At 37.1% G+C, this 19,767-nt stretch overlaps 1 protein-coding gene across 2 annotated transcripts in view; it reads left to right on the forward strand.

Moving 5' to 3' along the window:
* Window positions 1–4,761: 4,761 nt before the first annotated feature.
* The window catches only part of atp6v0a1a (ATPase H+ transporting V0 subunit a1a), a 37,953-nt gene continuing 22,947 nt past the window's right edge, over window positions 4,762–19,767 (forward strand). The window contains exons 1-7 of one of the 2 annotated variants that reach the window (XM_079817448.1): window positions 4,762–4,835; window positions 10,164–10,320; window positions 12,925–13,003; window positions 13,150–13,247; window positions 14,431–14,559; window positions 15,213–15,299; window positions 16,479–16,561. In XM_079817448.1, the coding sequence (XP_079673574.1) occupies window positions 10,204–10,320; window positions 12,925–13,003; window positions 13,150–13,247; window positions 14,431–14,559; window positions 15,213–15,299; window positions 16,479–16,561 (593 nt within the window). In that variant the 5' untranslated portion in view covers window positions 4,762–4,835; window positions 10,164–10,203. The remainder of the gene's footprint in view (window positions 4,836–10,163; window positions 10,321–12,924; window positions 13,004–13,149; window positions 13,248–14,430; window positions 14,560–15,212; window positions 15,300–16,478; window positions 16,562–19,767) is intronic. The other variant, XM_079817449.1, reaches the window with a different exon arrangement.

The following is a 19,767-nucleotide window of genomic DNA, read 5'->3' on the forward strand; positions in this document are numbered from 1 at the left end:
CATTGGTGACATTCTTCATGCCGCAATGCATGCTGGGAGCCATGGATGAGTTTTGCATGATGCACCCAGAATGCATTGTTTACTTGTTGTAACTTGTATGCTTGTTAGCTTGCAATTACAAATCAAATTTACAATTAATACTAGTTTGGTCCAACAATTGTTGAACAAACTTCTCTTCACTGGTGAAGCCAACTTTTTTGCATTTAATTGTCCAGTTAACTCAAACATAATCATTAGCCTACATTTTTGTATGTTGGATTTTTTACAGTGTAGAATATATGAGACTGATAAACTCTATTTATTAACATCAGCCATCTATGGTTCACTGAAGGACATTTACAATGATAGTTCACCCAAAAATGACAATTCTGTCATCATTTACACACCCTCATGTTGTTCAAACCTGTATGAGGTTCTTTCTTCTGTCGAACACAAAGGAAGATATTTTAAAGAATGTTGGTAATTAAACAGTTGACAGTAGCCATTGACATACATAATATTTATGGAATTCAATGGCTACCATCAACTGTCTGGTTACAAACATTCTTCAAAATATCTTCTTTTGTGTTCGACAGAAGAAAGAACCACATACAGGTTTGAACATGAGGGTGTGTAAATGATGACAGAATTGTAATTTTTGGGTGAACTATCCCTTTAACATCCATTAAAAAACGTTCTATTACACAATCGGTTCTTCAGGAAAAAAAAAATTTTTCCCAAGAAAAAATGGTTCTTTTAAGAACCGTTCACTGAGAGGTGAAAATGGTTCTTATATTGGCTTTTGATTAAAGAGTGATACTGAGATTCTGGGAGACTGATAAGGTAACTCTAAAGCAACAAAATGTGCAACTCTACACAAACCGGCTGTACCTCATGCTTCTGTCACATGGGAACCATCAAATTAGATCAAAGAGCCTGAGGTAATGTTATGAAACCAGAGGCTTTTGCAGTAAGAAGTGCATGCAGTCTCTTGTGGGACAGCACATTGACACCTTCTTTCCTAAAGCTATGCAACTAAAAAGACACACCATTTTATATAAAAAAAAGTTTTTAGCCCTAAAAACAGTAGGATGGTATTTTTCAACATTGTTGGGTCTACTTCCGTGTGTTATTACTCTTCCTGGGGCCTTCATACTGTACAAATAAACACTACAGCACATGCTTGCACAAGTCTCTAAGGTTTCTTGAGCTGTATTAACCTCCTGTACCCTTTTTTTGTGTTTATATATATTATTATAATTGCTTATTTATAAGATAAGTCAAAGGCATGCTCAAATTTTGTTCATGAAAAGTCATTTGTAACTGTGAAAAAGCCATAAAAACCTTCATAATAAATAATACATTTATAAAACAGGCTAAAAGGTTGGCAAGAGATTAGAGCTTCTGGCAGTTAGGGAAATTATATCTCACTATAATTCAAAGACAAAATAATCTCAGTGTCAGTTAAGTGAAATATAACTTATGAAAAACCTCACAGACAGGAAGCCTGGTTCATGCAGCCTGAAGCTGTTTTTGCACGGTTCATTTCCCTGTGCGGTCTAGGTGTTTTCTTTACACTTCATATAGGCCATTTAACATTTTCACATTATACTCTGTATCATGGGAAATATCTGATAAGTCCTGGCTCTATCTAAGAATAAAATGATTCGGTTCAGGCATCACAGTTAAATGTGTAGGCCTACCTAGTTCTAGGCCAGTGAGATAGCATCAAACCAGAACTCAAGTGACCTCCTTTTAAAAGTGTTGTTGGAAAAACTAGTATTTAGCAATTATTCTTGATAACCAAAGAGACTTTAATATATAAATATATAGTTCACGGACCCGGTCAGGTAGAGTAACGTTGAAGTTTCTTGACCTGTGCTAATTTGTTGTTCTTTATTGCCTCCTGGTGGTTTGGGAGTGTAGTGCATATGTTAGCGCTTTATCATGGGCATGCGTACTCTCTGCACTCAAATAAATAAATACGAAGTTGCATTCAGTTAATGTTAACTAATAGATTTAGAATGTATTTAACAAAATCACCAGGTCAACAAAATCAAGTGTCATCGTAATAAATATAGTCATTCTACTTTTTCACACTTTTATTTCTGTTTCTGACACACTTTCAGTTACAGTTAATACGTCTCACATAGGCCTAGAAATCCCAAATGTACAAAGGAGGATAACGTGTTTACCCACACAAGCCATTATATGCCATAAAATAATACCAGGTTCAAACACACCAATATATAGTGTAAAACAATAAGAATACTTACACATGCTGCAGATCTACAAACACTTTTATTTTGATCTGAGTAATTTTTGCAACCAACAGATGTCACTATAGCCTGCCCTGCACCAACAAACACACTTGAGGCCTCAAGTTACATGTTGAGGAGGATCATGACTACTATGAAATTATCTGAACCCTATATATGTGCATTTAAGATGCCCTCTCATCATTTATGGATTTTTTGTTTTTGATAAATGTGCTGGTTGCTCTTTTCCAGGTGGTTACAATTAATAAAGGATTGGTGCATCAAAACGATACATAATGTACCTCAAACTGAGTAGCATCACTGAGAAAAGTCCTGCTCAGGGTTCTGGTTGAATAACTAGTTCTTCCAATGTTTCATAATCGATTCGGACTCGCGCTGGGATTGATGTAAAAATCGACGTCATCGATACTGTCTTTACAGCGTGTTTAATCACTGAGCTTTAAAGGAACACTCCACTATTTTTTAAAATAGGCTCATGTTTTAAATATGAAAAATATCTAAACTCTTTGGTAATTTTTTTTAGCGAGATGCTAATGGTCTAATCAGATTTAATGATGTATGCTAAGCTATGCTAAAAGTGCTATCGCCAGACCCGAAGATCGGCTGAATGGATTCGAAAACGGTAAAACTTGACTGTTTAACTCAGGCCTGTCGCAAGGGGGGTGTGAGGCCCTGTGCGAACGTGATGTGTGAGGCCCACTGATCTATATAAATGTATATATCAAAAGCCCACCTCCACTCTCGCAGATGCAGAACAATTCATTATGTCGGTGTGAAATAAACAGTTATGGAAAGCTAAAGCTCCAGTCTCCTCCCGAAAATTACGAAAAAAAAGTCAGTTGGAGCTGTCAATCTCAACTGTCAATCATGATGTTACACCCCACCGTTTTTATTTCATCAAATCACTAACTAAAACCAAACTAAAAACAAACCCTTGAAATAAAATCAGCGTGATAAAAACGGCCTAAAATGACAGAAAACAACTTTGGGAAAAAAATATATGAAGTGTAATTTGATTGATATTGAATCAGGCTTGGTTTAACTCTTGGGGAGTTGGAAAATTAGCATATTTTTTTAAAATAGTGGAGTGATCCTTAAAGAAGCCTCCTGAACGGAGCTGGAGTTCAGTTATGGTAATGGTCATTTGTTTCCAAAATACGCGCTGTACACGGTAGACAAATCACAACAGACTGGGTCGTCTGACCAATCAGAGCAGATTAGGCTCGTGGAAAGGAGGGATTTAGAGAGACTGATTCATCCATATTATGAGAAAATTAAACAGTTTTTTGACCTTTAATGCATGTAAACCTGTTGTTGGAGGCCTCCAAACAAAATTAGGACATTTTAAAATAGCATAATAGGGGCACTTTAAAGCTAAAGCATTCCTTGACAACCTCCATAATCCATATTCGTCACAGGCCATATTATCGGGTTGAATGATTTGAACTCTCTGATTTGGGATTTGTTAGCTCACAGCACTTTGGAATAGTCCCGTCAACCTCGTGACTCTAAATTTTCACACTGGTGCTAGTTCACCCATCCTCATTAAAGAGACAGTGACAGATTCTAGTGACAGTGACCTCTTGGCATTTGAGCTCTCAAGATAAAGGCACTGTTTGAGATTTTCTGCTGTTGAAAAATGAATATTGGTCACATGAGATAGAAGAGGGTTATGTCAAACTCTATTTTCAAGCTTCAACATTTTCTGGGTTTGTGAGGACATAAATACTTATATTCTATTATATTCCTTTGCTCTGGAATCAATTTACGGCCTGGAATCATAACCACACCATGTTGGTTTGTTTGGCCAGAGGAGAACCTGACACCTTCCAACTGAGCCTGGTTTTCCCCCCTCCAATTTTTTTTCCTCCAGTTCTGTCACTGATGGCGTTTGGGTTCCTTGTCACTGTCGCCCCTGGCTTGCTTAGTTGGGTGCATATAATATTCAGCAATATTATTGAGTTGACTGTACTGACACTATTGGATGAGAACTGGACTGAGCGGGACTATGATATCATTATTTTCTACAAAGCTGCTTTATTTAGTGACTAGTCCTGGAGGACCAAAGGCACAAAATATGGTCAATAACACAGAGACACACTGGAAGTGGTCTTACCAAGGTAACCACCATAGACCTACATAAAATAAAGCAAACCACAGATACCAAAAGGGAGCAAGGAACTGTGAAAATAGTGAGAGAAAAAACACAGATGAAAGTATACAAGATGGCTAACCTTTGAGAAAGTCTTCACTGTAGCAACAAAAAGAGCAAATAGATAATACTTATCATTTACAATTCAACAGTGTGGATAGGGGAAACTTATATTAATATACAAAATAAGAAATATGTTAAGTAAAGAAATAAAAGCACCCGTTCAAAAACAGATACCCTCCCATTTCCACCTACACTGTTCACAGAACCACCCGTCTCCTCCTCTCTCCAGGTAACCTCGATCACGTGACCAGGACTGGGCTGTTCATGACGTCATGTTCGCTCTGCCTCGTTCTGGTCAGCTGATGCTTACGACGCAGAGGATTTAGAGACTGCTGCACTCCAATTTCAACCGTTTAAACTCAGTAAGTTACATTGTTCTTACTAAAACAACTTTATTCTTACTATTAACTATTTTGAAACGCCCATTGTATTTAGAACAGAATAGCTTGTTTTCTTTCAGTTTTTTGGGGATGCGTTGTTGAGTGTTTAAGTTCTCTGAGGTAACGTAACAACCTGTCGAGGACCATTAGCGTTAGCGCTTTAATATTGCTGCTTATGTTTTTAAATGTTAACGTTGGAACTTTATAGGGAACCCCTACCATCTTTCATAGCGTTATACTGAAGTGAATAAAGTGCCACTTTGCCCCACTAACTTACTTGTTGACGCATAAGCTTGGGTTGACAGCTAACGTTACACTAATGTCCTGTGTCAGGCTAGTTAATAAGCCGGTGTCTGTGTTTACCCCTTCTTTACAGTTCAACAACTACAACAAAACAACGCGTGTTTGCATTGCATTGCAAGTCATTTCCGCTGGGTGACTATACAGTATAGTATACGTCTAAAAACAAGGGTTCAGAGTTTTTTTTTATCGATCACCATTTAGCAAAGCAGCTAATATAACTTACTGCTAATATAATCTCTGTGTATGAATGTCATCTCTGTATGACATTCTGTTGTGTAGGGAAAACAGTAAAACCGATGTATGAATGTAAATACATAATACAAAATAAGAATAAACCCAATAAATAGCCAATGATAATAATACAAAAATAAGAATACTAAAAAAAATACACAAATAATACATCTAACGTTAGCATAAAAACCCTAATAATGTATTGTAATAGACTTTTTAAGTCTTAGGATGAGGGTCTCTTAATATTTGGTGTGTCCGAGGCATCTAAAATATCTAAAAATGAATCAACATTAAACTAAATTGAGCTGAATAATAATGACACTTATCATATTGCTACAGCTGCTTTACAGCAGCATTTGAATCTGTCTGAATTACTTTCCTGTTTATCACTGTGAAGCTGCTTTGCAACAATTTCTATTGTATAAGGCCATATAGACTTCTATTCTAATTATGTTCTGTTCTAATCTATTGCTCTGGCAGCTTTGATTCAGTCATTCGGATAGCAGAACAAGTTACTCAAATCAATGAAACCTGATTAGATGCCCTCCCACAGGTGTTCACATTATTAATATGCGCTCTCATTGTATGAACTGCTTTTGAAAGACTCTGCTTTGGTCCACTGCACTGATACCTGATGATGCTGGGACAGCTGTATGTAGTTAGTTGTACAGGAGAATGGAAAAAAGAGAAGGATACACAGAGACAGCTGAAAGAGTATCTGCATCTTGATAATTCCCGAAGTGCTGCATTATTCAGCACGTGTGGAATTACCCATGAAACCAAGACTGCTTGTGTACCATTTGAAGCATTTAAAAGTGTAACAAAAGCATTACATGGCTTTTTGCGCTCTATCGATTTAATTTGTATCTTAACATGCCACAAAGTGCCTCTGTGCTGGTAATGTTTAGTACGGAGAGTCACATGGCGCAGCTTAATCCTTAATCCGCTCCCTGTGAGTGGAGTCCATGGTACAATCGCTCTTAATGACACGTAAACTTCTTTGACACAAAGTGAAGGACTGCTTTGAACAATGGGCTACAATTCACAGTTCACTCCTTTGAGTGGACCAGATGCATTGCACTAAGAAGAAAAGGATTTGCCCTAGGAGAGCACATTCCATGCAGTAGTAGCGGTAGGTCTATGGAAAGTAAAGTTCATCAGGTTATTCTGTGTAATCGCTGAATGCTCCTGTGTGTTTTCCTCATTCCTCTGAGATAGCATGCGCTTATTCCCACAGCTCTATCGAGCATCACATGCCACGAGAATGGCGAACCGGCACAGAAGCATAACATTCCTCGGGTGTCCTCTGGGCACAAGATTCATTGTGGAAGCGTTTTATTGGATTGCCTTATTGTTTCTGAGCAATCATTAGTTCAAGATGGTTTTTACATAGCCTAGATGGAAATGGATGATGCTTTTGGTGTTACGAAAGGCGGAAGTTTTGTCTTTATAGGGTACATAACACACACAGTTTCTGCCAATCTCATGTTAATCTTGAGTACCTATGTAAGGAATAATTGACGACGGGCCGTTAAATTATTAGACGCTTCACGTCGTGACCGCATCACCACCTCGGGTGTGCATTATTTTTCTAACAATTCAACTGCCCGGAGTCAATTATTCCGCTTATACTACGGTTACCACACCTCAAGACATAGATCCGATTATATATTTACAGGGATTCGTCCCGTTTTTTTAACTTAAATCGCTATTGTGAGTAGGACTATTTCTCATCCAACGGCTCATCCAACGGCTCTTTTGGTAGTTCCGAAACGTCATTTTAAAGCTGTTAACGGAGGCTTGAGCCGTTGATAGCATTCTACTGCAGTTATTAATGAAGTTATTAGAAAGAAAGCGAGAGCGACAGAGACACAGAGAGAGAGAAAGAGAGAGAGCGACAGAGCCGTTGAAAGCTTGAATCTTATTGGCTGATGAACGTTCTAATCGTCTGTCATGTTGTTTTTTGATTTCCGTTTTGTAATAAATTTCCGTTATTACAGTTAACAATGCAAAGTGATATGGAACTGTAATGCGGTCAAGAGAGCTGGCTGGAACTACGTTCGCTGTGCGTTTCCCAGAAAATAATTGCACACCTCAGAACGTTCATCAGCCAATCAGATTCAAGCATTCAACGGCCCCCGTTGAATTATCTTTCCCTCACAACCAAAAACATTCTTCTTTAGTGACATTGTTGATTTCGTGGTCTAAAAATAAAATGACAGCGTTGCCGTTGGCTTCCTTAACCTGAATGAAGCTCGTTGATGGGCTCTTGCTCTCGCTCTGGTTGATGTGTGCACGTGCTCATCCGGGAGAAGTGCCCATACAAGGAATTCCACCTTTTATGACGTCATACAGGGCCATACTCGAAAAAAAAACCGTTCTGAAACTTAATCGAATCCTGAAGTAGTGTATTTGGCACAGAAATACTCTATCATACGTTCAACACGTTTTATTTTATTTTGGCCATGTTTAACATGAGAATCCAACATTTAACCGTGTAAATAAGTCAGAATGCATGAAATGGCATAAGACCCCCTGCGCACTCTGACTCTTTCCATATCGTTTTTTATATGCATTTTAGAGATTGAATTCAAATCAAATATTAACATTACTACCCAAACTACTTCTGAATAGGATGTCTACTTCATAGATATTTTGAAAAGTATGAAAATAGAACGTTCAGATCACTCAAACCATATATGGAAATCGAAGAGTCTACATGTCATCTAGTGGAAAACGTTGCTACTGCGCACAAAAACATCTTTTTTTTTTAGATATCAACCTAAAGTTTGGCACAGAATTTGTTCAGATATTTAGCTTTGATTTTCTTGAGGTTGTAGAATTGAACATGTTTTGTAAAATGTATATTTTATATAAATTCATCAGACCAGGCAACATTTTTCCAGTCTTCAACTGTCCAATTTTGCTGAGCTTGTGCAAATTGTAGCCTCTTTTTCCTATTTGTAGTGGAGATGAGTGGTACCCGGTGGGGTCTTCTGCTGTTGTAGCCCATCCGCCTCAAGGTTGTGCATGTTGTGGCTTCACAAATGCTTTGCTGCATACCTCGGTTGTAACGAGTGGTTATTTCAGTCAAAGTTGCTCTTCTATCAGCTTGAATCAGTCGGCCCATTCTCCTCTGACCTCTAGCATCAACAAGGCATTTTCGCCCACAGGACTGCCGCATACTGGATGTTTTTCCCTTTTCACACCATTCTTTGTAAACCTTAGAAATGGTTGTGCGTGAAAATCCCAGTAAATGAGCAGATTGTGAAATACTCAGACCAGCCCGTCTGGCACCAACAACCATGCCATGCTCAAAATTGCTTAAATCACCTTTCTTTCCCATTCTGACATTCAGTTTGGAGTTCAGGAGATTGTCTTGACCAGGACCACACCCCTAAATGCATTGAAGCAACTGCCATGTGATTGGTTGATTAGATAATTGCATTAATGAGAAATTAAACAGTTGTTCCTAATAATCCTTTAGGTGAGTGTGTATATATATGTTATATATTTTACATGTTCATAAACTTTCTAACTTGTTTTAAACTTTACTTTTAAGACTTATACAGTGATGGCCGATTTCAAAACACTGCTTCATGAAGTTGTTAATCTCAGCAAGACACTGGCACTTCAGGACTAGAGTTGAAGAGCTCTGAGATACAACAAAATGTTTTGTTTTTTGTGTCTGTACAGTTGCTTTTGAATAGCTGTCCTATATGGGTCAAATTGACCCACAAACATTTCACAACGCATCAACATGTTGAAACTTTGCATGCATGTTAATGACCCTAAATGAGAAAAGGTCACACAATTTCAAGAAAAACAATGTAGGTTAGATAGTATTTCAGATAGATTGAAAAAAATAAATTATTGCTCATTTTTACCATTTGTGGCATACAAAAAATATTTCTGTATTGAAAAAAATGGGGAAAAGCTAATTTTTTTAGCTTCATAGGTTAGAAAAAAACTAAAATAACAAAATATAACCAAGAAATTTTATTATTTTGGGTCTTTACAATTGCCTTAGAACATTAAAATATGCAGGTCAAATTGACCCGTGAACATCACGAACGTAACAGTAAATGTGTGTGTAACACACAAAACACATCAGCGTGTTGAAACTTTGCATGCATGTTCATGACCTTAAATGAGAAAAAGTCACAAAAACTAAAAAAAACAAAAACATAGGTTAACTGATATTTCTGACGGGTCAAATTGACCCGCAACATAACACAAGGGTTAAGTGATTGTGAAGAAAATGATCGTTGTGCCACATTCCGTTCCATGTTGCATAATGATGATGTTTTAGATTTATCTATTTTTAAATTAGTTTTTCAGTTGAATTATATTTAAAGAACGGTACTGTCAGATGACCACTGAATATTAAAGCCTTGAAAACAGAACATTCACATGATTGTTATGACTTTGTAAACCATCTGCCATATCCAATGAAGTTTAGCTCACCGTCACAGAGCATTTAGCTGTGGCATCATCATCTCCAAGGTCTGGAAGCATCGCAAAATTTGCACAAATTCAGTAAAGAGATCAGAATTGTTTGTGTATAGTGGGCCAAATGAGGTTAAACATGCTGATGTGCTGTTTTAAGGGCTTGTCTTCCTTCCTCTTGGTCTAAGAGATTCAAAGTAAAAGAGGCTTAACCAATTGTTTGCTGTCAAACAAATATTCTCCATTCGTTTACATGAAGCCTTCTTTCATTTCTTTTTCTTTGTCTTTATATTATTATAATTTGTCATTTGTTTTCTCCTTGCCCAGATATTCTCCCCTTAGTGCATTGAGTAGAGAGCAGTGCATTATGGGGGAGTTGTTCCGCAGTGAGGAGATGACCCTGGCCCAGCTCTTCCTCCAGTCTGAGTCTGCCTACTGCTGTGTCAGTGAGCTGGGGGAGATCGGCATGGTGCAGTTTAGAGATGTAAGTATTGACCATTTTATATTAATATTCACTGGATATTAGTTCCTGGAACATTTCCAGTTCATTGTGAAACATCAGCGGGAGGTGTGTCATTCATAGTGACTCATAGCAGTAACATTGACATAATTGTCAGCAAATGTCAGCATTACATTAACATGTCTAAATGCTCCCAGGATTCCTGAACTAAGCAAGATTTCAAGCGTTTAGATTTAAGAGAGAAGCAATATTCAGTAATAACAATTGTAGGACATGTATCCCACATATTAGGGGCTATTACTGGGTAGTTATAGGAAATCAGTTATAGGATCTAGTCACCAGGACGGTCTCCCGAGAACAACATTTTCCCATAGGGCCATTTTCTGGTTGCATTCGCAGCACCAGTAGGAACTCTGAAGTGACGTAAACGAGCCAACACTGACGTCATTTAAGCACAGCATTCAACAACGTCAACAACTGTAGGTTGGAGGACTCCGTGTCGGAGCTGTGTTTTTGTTGTGTGTCATGGATTTCTTGATAACTGAAATGGAATTTAGACGTATACATTATGCGATTGAAAGAGCAAAAGGGAGAGCTAAACTTCTACCACAATGTGCAGTGCTACATATCATCGAGGCAAAGCCCCGGTGGTTCTGGTATTACCAGTGTTGTCACTTACTTCAAACATCCGGTAATGACACTACATTGTTTATTTATTTCTTTTTTTGCATATGTCATATTTGTTTTGTTTTAGTTAGACTGAAAGAGCTTGCATTGCTAATTTTGTTAGACAGTTCTGGTTTATAAAAATGTTACTTCCAGAAATGCTTCAGGACCACCAGACATGCATTTTGTCATTGTAATTCCTTCCTTATTGTTAGTGTCCCTGCAGCATTGCTGACAGTGGGTGCTTCTAATGTCTAATTTGCCCATCCTTGTTTACTTTCCTCGTGTCTCAGCTCCATGCAAAGAAGAAAAATGAGGAGGGAAGAATCAAAAGAAATCAAATCTTATATATTCAAATATTATTGATCGCTCAAAGGATCTGCCCATTTGTTATTGAAGTTTGATTATTTAAGAAAGTCATAATAAGTAATAATAAAGTGAGATGCATGATGCTTAGTAATTTTGAGCATTGCTTCAGTGGGAACATTATTTTACTTCTACTGAACTATGTGTAGAGAAAAAGATTATTTAGGAGAGTGTAGTGGTTCAACGTATCACAACGTATCGCGGTTCGGACAATATTATGGCTTTTTTGTCACAGATTTTTATAATTTTTCGGATCAGCAAGAAAAAGAAAAATAATTAATTGCACAGTTGATGGTTAAACTGCAATTAATCCACAAATCACATGCGTACCAACCCGTGAGGCCTTAACTGTACGGACCACGGATCAACTACGATTAGGGCTAGGGGATGGCCAAAAATATTATTGCGATATGTCTTTCCATATCATACGATATATTTATCACAATATTTGTTACACATATTTGTTAGCCCTTGAGAATGAATGTAGAGAACTACCTTTTAATTTAGGCCCAGTGAAATCCATTTTATTTTCCCCTAAATTCTGTTTTCCATTTTAAATTTTTTGGGGATTCTGTGTTTTAGGATTTAATATAAATATATATAAAATTTAATCAAGATTTTAAAATGTAATCAAATGAGAATATAACCATTTACAATAACACATTGTTTTTTAATTTTTTTTGTCAAATAAGATAACAAAACTGTGTACATTTAAAACATATCTAGGTTGTATGATATTCCCAAGAAATAATAATAATATTACTAGTACTTTGAGAAGAATATTTTAGCATACAGTAGGGATATATTTTGTCTTAATAGTTTCTTGAAGTTAAACCAAACTTTTATTTTGACAGTTTGTTGCGAAGATGTTTTGGTTTTAGTTTCAGTTTCAGTATTTGACAGTAGGTTTTCTCAAATGAAATGCTAAAAAACTTGTGAAGTGACTCTCAAAGCAGCTCTTCAAATGAAGTTCATGTCCACATATATTGGTCATTTTACATTTATGCATTTGGCTGACACTTTTATCCAAAGCGACTTACAGTGGCCTTATTACAGGGACAATCCCCCTGGAGCAACATGGAGTAAAGTGCCTTGCTCAAGGACACACTAGTAGTGACCGCTGGGATCGAACCAGCAACCTTCTGCGTATCAGTTCCATGGTTTAACCCACTGGACCACCATCTCACATATTGAGACAACATATTGAGACGGCAGACGCTAAAAACACAGTGAGCGTCGTGTGTGAGTTAGTGTATCAGACAAAACGGCGCAGTTCTTTCACACAGAGACACACAGGAATCGTTTAAATGGCAAACGGATACACAGACGTTATGACATCATATAAGGAGTGATTGTGAAACTATGCTCAAAGTGGCCCAAGAGTTCTCACTCATCCTTGAACCCTCTTCTAGTTATTCAAAGCCAGCTGCATTGTCTTTATTTCATGTGGATTCATTGTTCCAATGTGAATATGAATATGACTATTTTGCCCTACTCTCCTAGCTGTGAATGTGGCTTCCTTTATTGTTGTCTTTAAGAGAATGGTAGTTGTGTATTAATTGGTCAATTAATTTCTGTCTCTCTTTTGAATTGCAGTTAAACCCAGATGTGAACGTTTTCCAGAGGAAGTTTGTCAATGAAGTCCGTCGTTGTGAGGAGATGGACCGCATACTAAGTAAGTTATTGAGTCAGCATTGCTGACATAGTGAGCTTGAAATCCTTGCTGACACAGCATCATGTGTTCTGATTAAATTCAGTTGAAGAAAAAAAAATCCTGGCTCTGTTTTATCTGCTTCATCTCGGTTGTTTTTTCTTTTCAAGGATTTGTTGAGAAGGAAATCAAAAAGGCTAACATACCTGTTGTAGACACGGGAGAGAATCCAGAGGTCCCTTTTCCACGAGACATGATTGATTTGGAGGTACAAAAACCTCATACACAACTCAAAATAAGGCAGAAAAGGACAAGAAGAAATAAGCCGAACTTAGATAATAAGATAGTTAAAATTGCTCTTTTCCAAAACATAGTGAGCTGCCTACACTGGCAGTAATTTAAGGGATGTTGTGAAGGTTGTTCCAAAATGTAGGCATCTTAATTATGCTGCCTCCTAAGAGACCTTATTTTGGACAGTATTACATGTGTCCTAGACTGGGTAAACCCAGCCTGATCTGCCGGCGATTTGATTTCGCCCTGCAACTCAGTCTGGAAACCTGTACATTCATTTCTACTGCTTCTGTTACACTTTTGCGGGAACCAATCACAGACTGGCTTATCCACCTGGCGCGCTATTGGCGGGTTTAACACGATGATGGACAGAGAATCAATGGGTCGTTGCCCGTTGAGAGTCATTTAATTTATGCTTGTTTATCACGCCTCTTGTGCAGTAGAAAATATATAGCAGACTCCTCAGACCAATGTTCAATCTTAAATTGAGCTTGGTCTGGTGATAGCCAAACAACATGTGTCCTTCGCTGAGAAGGCAAATCACTTAATACATTGTGATGAGCACAGTGGCAAAAAACAAAACAAATCAGAGATGCTGGATGAAGAGAGAGAATTGTTGATTACAAATAATTTTATGTTTCAATACTGAAGAGTTTTGATCAAAGTAATTAATTACGTTGAAATGTATTTATAATATATGAATTATATAAAAATGCTGTTCTTTTGAACTTTATATTCATCAAAGCATCCTTAAAAATAATAATAAATGTTTCTAGAGCACCAAATCAGCATATTGGAATGATTTCAAAAAGATTATGTGACACTGAAGACTAGAGTAATGATGCTGATTTAGCTTTGCATCACAGGAATAAGTTACATTTAAAAATAATTTTAAAAATTACAATAGAACACATTATTACAACACGTTATTTTACATTGTAATAATATGTCACAATATTTTTACTGATCAAAAGATCAAATAAATACAGCATTGGTGAGCATAAGATACTTAATTAAAAACATTTAAAAAATATGTGTGTATACACACACACTGATTATTTTTGACTCTATTTAGGTTTTGGAACAGTAGAGCTAATATGTGTGAATTTGGCAGCTGTAAACTGTTTTGAATGCACCAACTAATCTGTGTCCTTTTGTAGGCCACCTTTGAAAAGCTGGAGAATGAGATGAAGGAGATCAACACCAACCAAGAAGCCCTGAAGAAGAACTTCCTAGAGCTGACTGAGCTCAAGCACATCCTGAGACGAACACAGCAGTTCTTTGATGAGGTCTGCAATATCTCATCTCTTACAAAAGCTTTAGCTTTTAGAGTTTCCTGTGGTCTTAGAGGCATTTTACACGGTATGTGATTGGTGGAGAGCTTTGCTTGTGATCTTGCAGTCTCACACAGGCACGCGCACAAGCATTTTTCACACATTCGAGAAACGTTATGAAACATGTCAGTGCAACCACAAAGCTTTCTGTTACTGCTTCAGCTCGAGCAAAAATATGCTGCAACTCAATGAGGCGATCACTGTAATATTGTGTTCGATGTTTCATGTAATTAATGGCTGATAAAGCCATAAAATACTGTCATCCCCTCTGATGTGTCAATGGCATGCAACAGCTGTGAAAAGATGACATTGCTAGCTGTTGGTTATAAGAATCTTTTTTTATGCTCAAGTTTGATGTGGTGCAGTTGTCCTTGGCGCTTTTTGTTCTACCACGTTCCACTTCTTTCCATTTAAAGTAAACTAGGGAACTTACTGTTCCCCTTTACCGTGTAAAATGGCCTTTACTCAGAAATGGTTGTGTTTAAATACCAAACATCTGAATAATCAACACCATTCAGTAGTCAAATGAAGAAGCACAACAGAGGAACCAAAACATGTTTTTCCAATGATAATGTTCACGCTGACAAAGGCAGATGCATGTCTGACAGATTGAAAGGCCATTCTCTGAATTCCTGGCCGCATCTCAACCGCTGATGATGATGTCAAACTGCCCTTCCCAAGACCAGTTCTGCAAGGTGTTTGACTCCCTATTCACAAGTTTCTTGTGCCCGTGATGATTAGCTCCTACCAGGGTGTTTCTTTTCTATCTTTCAGCCTTTCAGAGATCTTTGACCATACATTTATGTGCTTCCTGAACACTGATTTGAACTTTAACATGTTATTGTGATCTACTGTAGGCCTATTTATTTTACAAGCTGTAAAAGATAATTTGAGAGTATGCAGTTAGGTTGTCTTTTAATCATTCACTTTACTCCTACACAAACTTGGGTTCTCATAGAGACTGGTGGTGGGTGGTGTGAGGATGGTGTGGCTTAGTGGTTAAACTTCTAAAAAGAAAAATGGCTGTTTCAAACCCTAGAAGGACTAATTCATGTGCTGCCATCCATGTGCCCTTGGGTTTGGCATGTCACCTCTGGTTATCCCTGTAATAAGTGCCCTTGTACATTGTACATTTGCATAAAAGTTGTCAGCTGAATTAGTATTATTAAATAATAAGATTGGCTCTGAAATAAATATTTTTAATGGTTATTCCATTGAAAAATTAAGATGACATAAGGTCACAGAAATTTGTTCTTGACCTGTTAATGTAATTGCAGCATCTAATAATATTAAGTTAAAGGGTTAGTTCACCCAAAAATACAAATTCTGTCATTAACTACTTACCCTCATGTCGTTCAACACCCGTAAGACCTTTGTTCAATTTCAGAACACAAATTAAGATTTTTTTGATGAAATCCGATGGCTTAGAAAGGCCTCCATTGGCAGCAATGACATTTCCTCTCTCAAGACCCATAAAAAGTACTGAAGACGTCGTTAAAAAGTCCATCTCACTACAGTGATTCTACAATAACTTTATGAAGCGACGATAATAGTTTTTGTGCTCAAAAAAACAAAAAATCATTCTTGTCTTCCGTCTGGGCCTCTGACGTGAACTCACGAAGCACCACGACACATGCGTGAGAATATGACGTAGGGTAAGTAATTAATGACAGAATTTTCATTTTTGGGTGAATTAACCCTTTAACAACAACAGCTTGATGCGTCATAAATCTACCTTTGCCCTATTGAATATAAAGGGCCATTTATTGGGAAACAATTTCCTAAAACAACACTAGAATGAACTTTAAAATCAGATAATTTTTACAGGAAGAGATTAATAAATTAATGCATTGTTCACTTTCTCTTTTTGTTAGATGGAAGATCCTTCTCTTTTGGAAGAGTCGTCAACTCTACTGGAACCGAATGAGGTCGGACGCGCCGCTCCTCTCAGGCTTGGGTGAGTATGTCAGTGGCTTTCTATGTTTTATTGATGTTATATTGGCAGCTTAAACATGGATGCTTTATACGTGGTTCTAGATATTACAGTGTAGCTTGAACTTGCTTTTGGTGCATTTCCACATAATTTTACCTCGTAAGCTGTATTCCTTAAAGATAACAGTTCACTGTCACTGCTTGAACTCTAGAAATTCAGTTTATATATGTGTGCATATGCTTGGATAAAACATAGACGTTATTGGGGATTGCGCATTTCGTGATTTCGTTTTTTGTTTGCCATAGCTCTAGAAGAATGCAGAACAGGTCTTTTGAGGTCTACTAAGGGTAGTAAATGCATCAAATGGTAGTCATATGGTCGTATGGTTCCGGATTGAGCTGTAAAAAATTTCAATACAATGGGGGAGGTTGTTTTTTAAATAGGTTTATGATAGTGAGATTGAAGCAATAAAGAGGGATTTAACGTATTGCATTCTTTTGTAATTGCTCCCGATGCCAGCGGGTTTGTCATTGATCTGTGATCAATAATGCTGGTATGCCTTTAATACGTAACATAAAACATATTTTTCCCATTCAGAGCACTGAATGAAAGGAGAGCACCATGAGGAGAGTTTAAAGTAGGCATGAAACCAAAATTGCGATAATCTTTTTTCACTATTGTGATTGAATATCCAAGTGAAATGGCTTCTCAACAACAAGAAAATGTAGGGCGGGACTTGATTTTGTCCATCGGGAATTGATTGGATCATTGTGGTTTGCTATTGCTGTGATCTCATGTGAGTAGAGGTGTTTACTTTCCTCACGATTCAATTTGATTATGATTCAGAGGGTAACGATTCAATTATAAAATGATTCGCAATGCATCTTTTCATCTAATTCTTTTATTTATAATAATAACTTTATTAATAATCACAATATAGTTATTTCTGTTATTTTATCTTTGTTATTAACTCACTATTACGCATCTTCTGAAAGAGTACAAAATCTCTGGATCAAAACACTGATAAGGAAGAAGCCAAAAGAAGCATTGCTTGTTGTAGTCTTTGACATAAACACGCTTTTTCTCAGCTTTCTGTTCAAAATGTACTTTTTTTTTTTAGAATGCATGAAGCTAGAATACAATGTTTTTTTTTAAGCAGAAAAAAATGGATGCAGATCTAAACATGCAATAAATCAAAAGAATGTGTTTAGATATTCATACAACAAAATATTCTGGGGGTCATGAAAGTTATGTGAAAATATAAAAAATGCTGGCTGGGAAAGAGTTAAAAATAAAAACAAAATTGCAAATAACAAACAATAGAACAAATACCATATAATAAAGAAACACTTTAAATATTTTGTTTTCTTCATTTTACATCTATTTAACAGAAGCAATCAGGTAAGAAATTATACAGAAATTGAATAATCAAATGTAAAAAATAATCACTTTAGGCATCTTTAGGCTCCAGACTAACATTTGAGAGCAGTAGCACCAGTGCCACTACGTTCTACAAATGGTGGCACCAGCACCTGATTTTGTAGTGCTAGGGGGATTTTTAATCATAAAGGCAATTTAACTATAAAATGACTATTGTTTTGCCTTTATACTTGCAGTAACTAACAATATTACATTTATTTCTTGAAAATGCGCATTTGACAGTAAAGCACTGAGCTTCAGTTGAGATGCAGATCAAATTAACTTTTATTAACTAAAGTAACATGTTTTTTAGATTTTTTTTTGTATTTTTGGTCATCACATTAAAATAACATTTGAATTGGATAAGATTTAAAGGTTTGAAGTACTGAAAAAAAAGTATGAAACACTTGAAGGTGAAAAGTGAGGCACTTGAAAAGAGGTTACAGTTAAAGCTACACTGTGTAACTTTTTTAGTTTATTCTTAGCTAAAAACACTTTTTTCTTTCAAAAATATGTGCTCATTAATGTATATTTACTTCTTTCAAGTAATAAAGTATTCTCGTAAGTTTATAATATGCCATTGAAAATACATACGGGTGAGGGGTTCGAATGCGGGTCGCCATGTTTCCCCTCCATCTTGAAAGTACATTAGCCAAAGAAGGACATACCCGTAAATTCAAGCTTCGCCTTTAGCGTTTTAACACTCGATGGCACCGTGTCGAATGTGGATGAGGTCGAACTGGAAGCCATGTTAATCTTGGACTAAATCGGCCACCGTAAGAGTTAAAACGAAATCGGAATTGAGAGGAACAGAAACTAATATTCACTGTATGGTGACGGTCATATACCTTTTTACCGCTAGATAAATATCACACAGTGTAGCTTTAAGCCGGATAACCCGGTGCGCTTTATAATAGTCCTTTACGATTGTTGCTTGTCAGACTGTACAAACATGATCTCCGCTGTAAGCCATGTCACACTGTAAGATCTAAGATGTCATTAATGTCAGACTGTACGATAGTCAAGGCGCGTTAAAAACGGACGCACTTAAGAAAACTCGTCCGGAGTTTTATATCACCGATCAATGACGCTGCATTACACGCGGGACTGAAATCATTTTGGTCATGGTTTGTCTTGAAAAATGAAGGCAAATTGATGGCCGTCATAGAATTAGTCACACTGCAGGATCATGCGCCAAATCTTCTGACACTGCCAGAATTTCGGCGGAGGTAAAATTTGATGGCAACGGTCATTAATCGGCTGTCGGTGAACATGTCCAACTAAAGATCAAAGACTTCAGATTTTAGCCTAGGATCAGAGGAATTCTTTGGGATTTGCAAAATTTGTCTCAGGCGGCCAAATCGTGGCCAAAATCGCACCGTGTGTACCCGGCTTTAGCGTTAATACATTAAATCCATGGTGAATGTTTGTGATTTGTGGATTTCATGGCACATTTCTCCTGGTCTCCACATCAGCGCTATTTGATCTGATTTGGTTTAAAACTGAGAATTCTGTGCATTTGAATGCTTCTCACTAGATCTTGTAGCGATGTTATTACCGGTAATACGTAATACTGCTGTGAATTCAAACCCTTTCTCAATGGATCTCCCAGCGTGTCACGTGATCGAGATCGGCCCGCGAGTACATGTTTTGAGCTTGCGTCTGCACTGTGTAATATTGGTCTGTGCTGATAATCTGTTCGCGCTCTGCAGCTCAAACGAGAAGCATGGTTTTATTCTGCTTTCGTTTCGTTTGCCGTTTGATGTTTTTCATATGCAATAGAAATAGCAGCTCCAGTGTTTCCCACAGAT

Source organism: Gobio gobio (genome assembly GCF_949357685.1).
Source record: "Gobio gobio genome assembly, chromosome: 1".
NCBI classification, from domain to species: Eukaryota; Metazoa; Chordata; class Actinopteri; order Cypriniformes; family Gobionidae; genus Gobio; species Gobio gobio.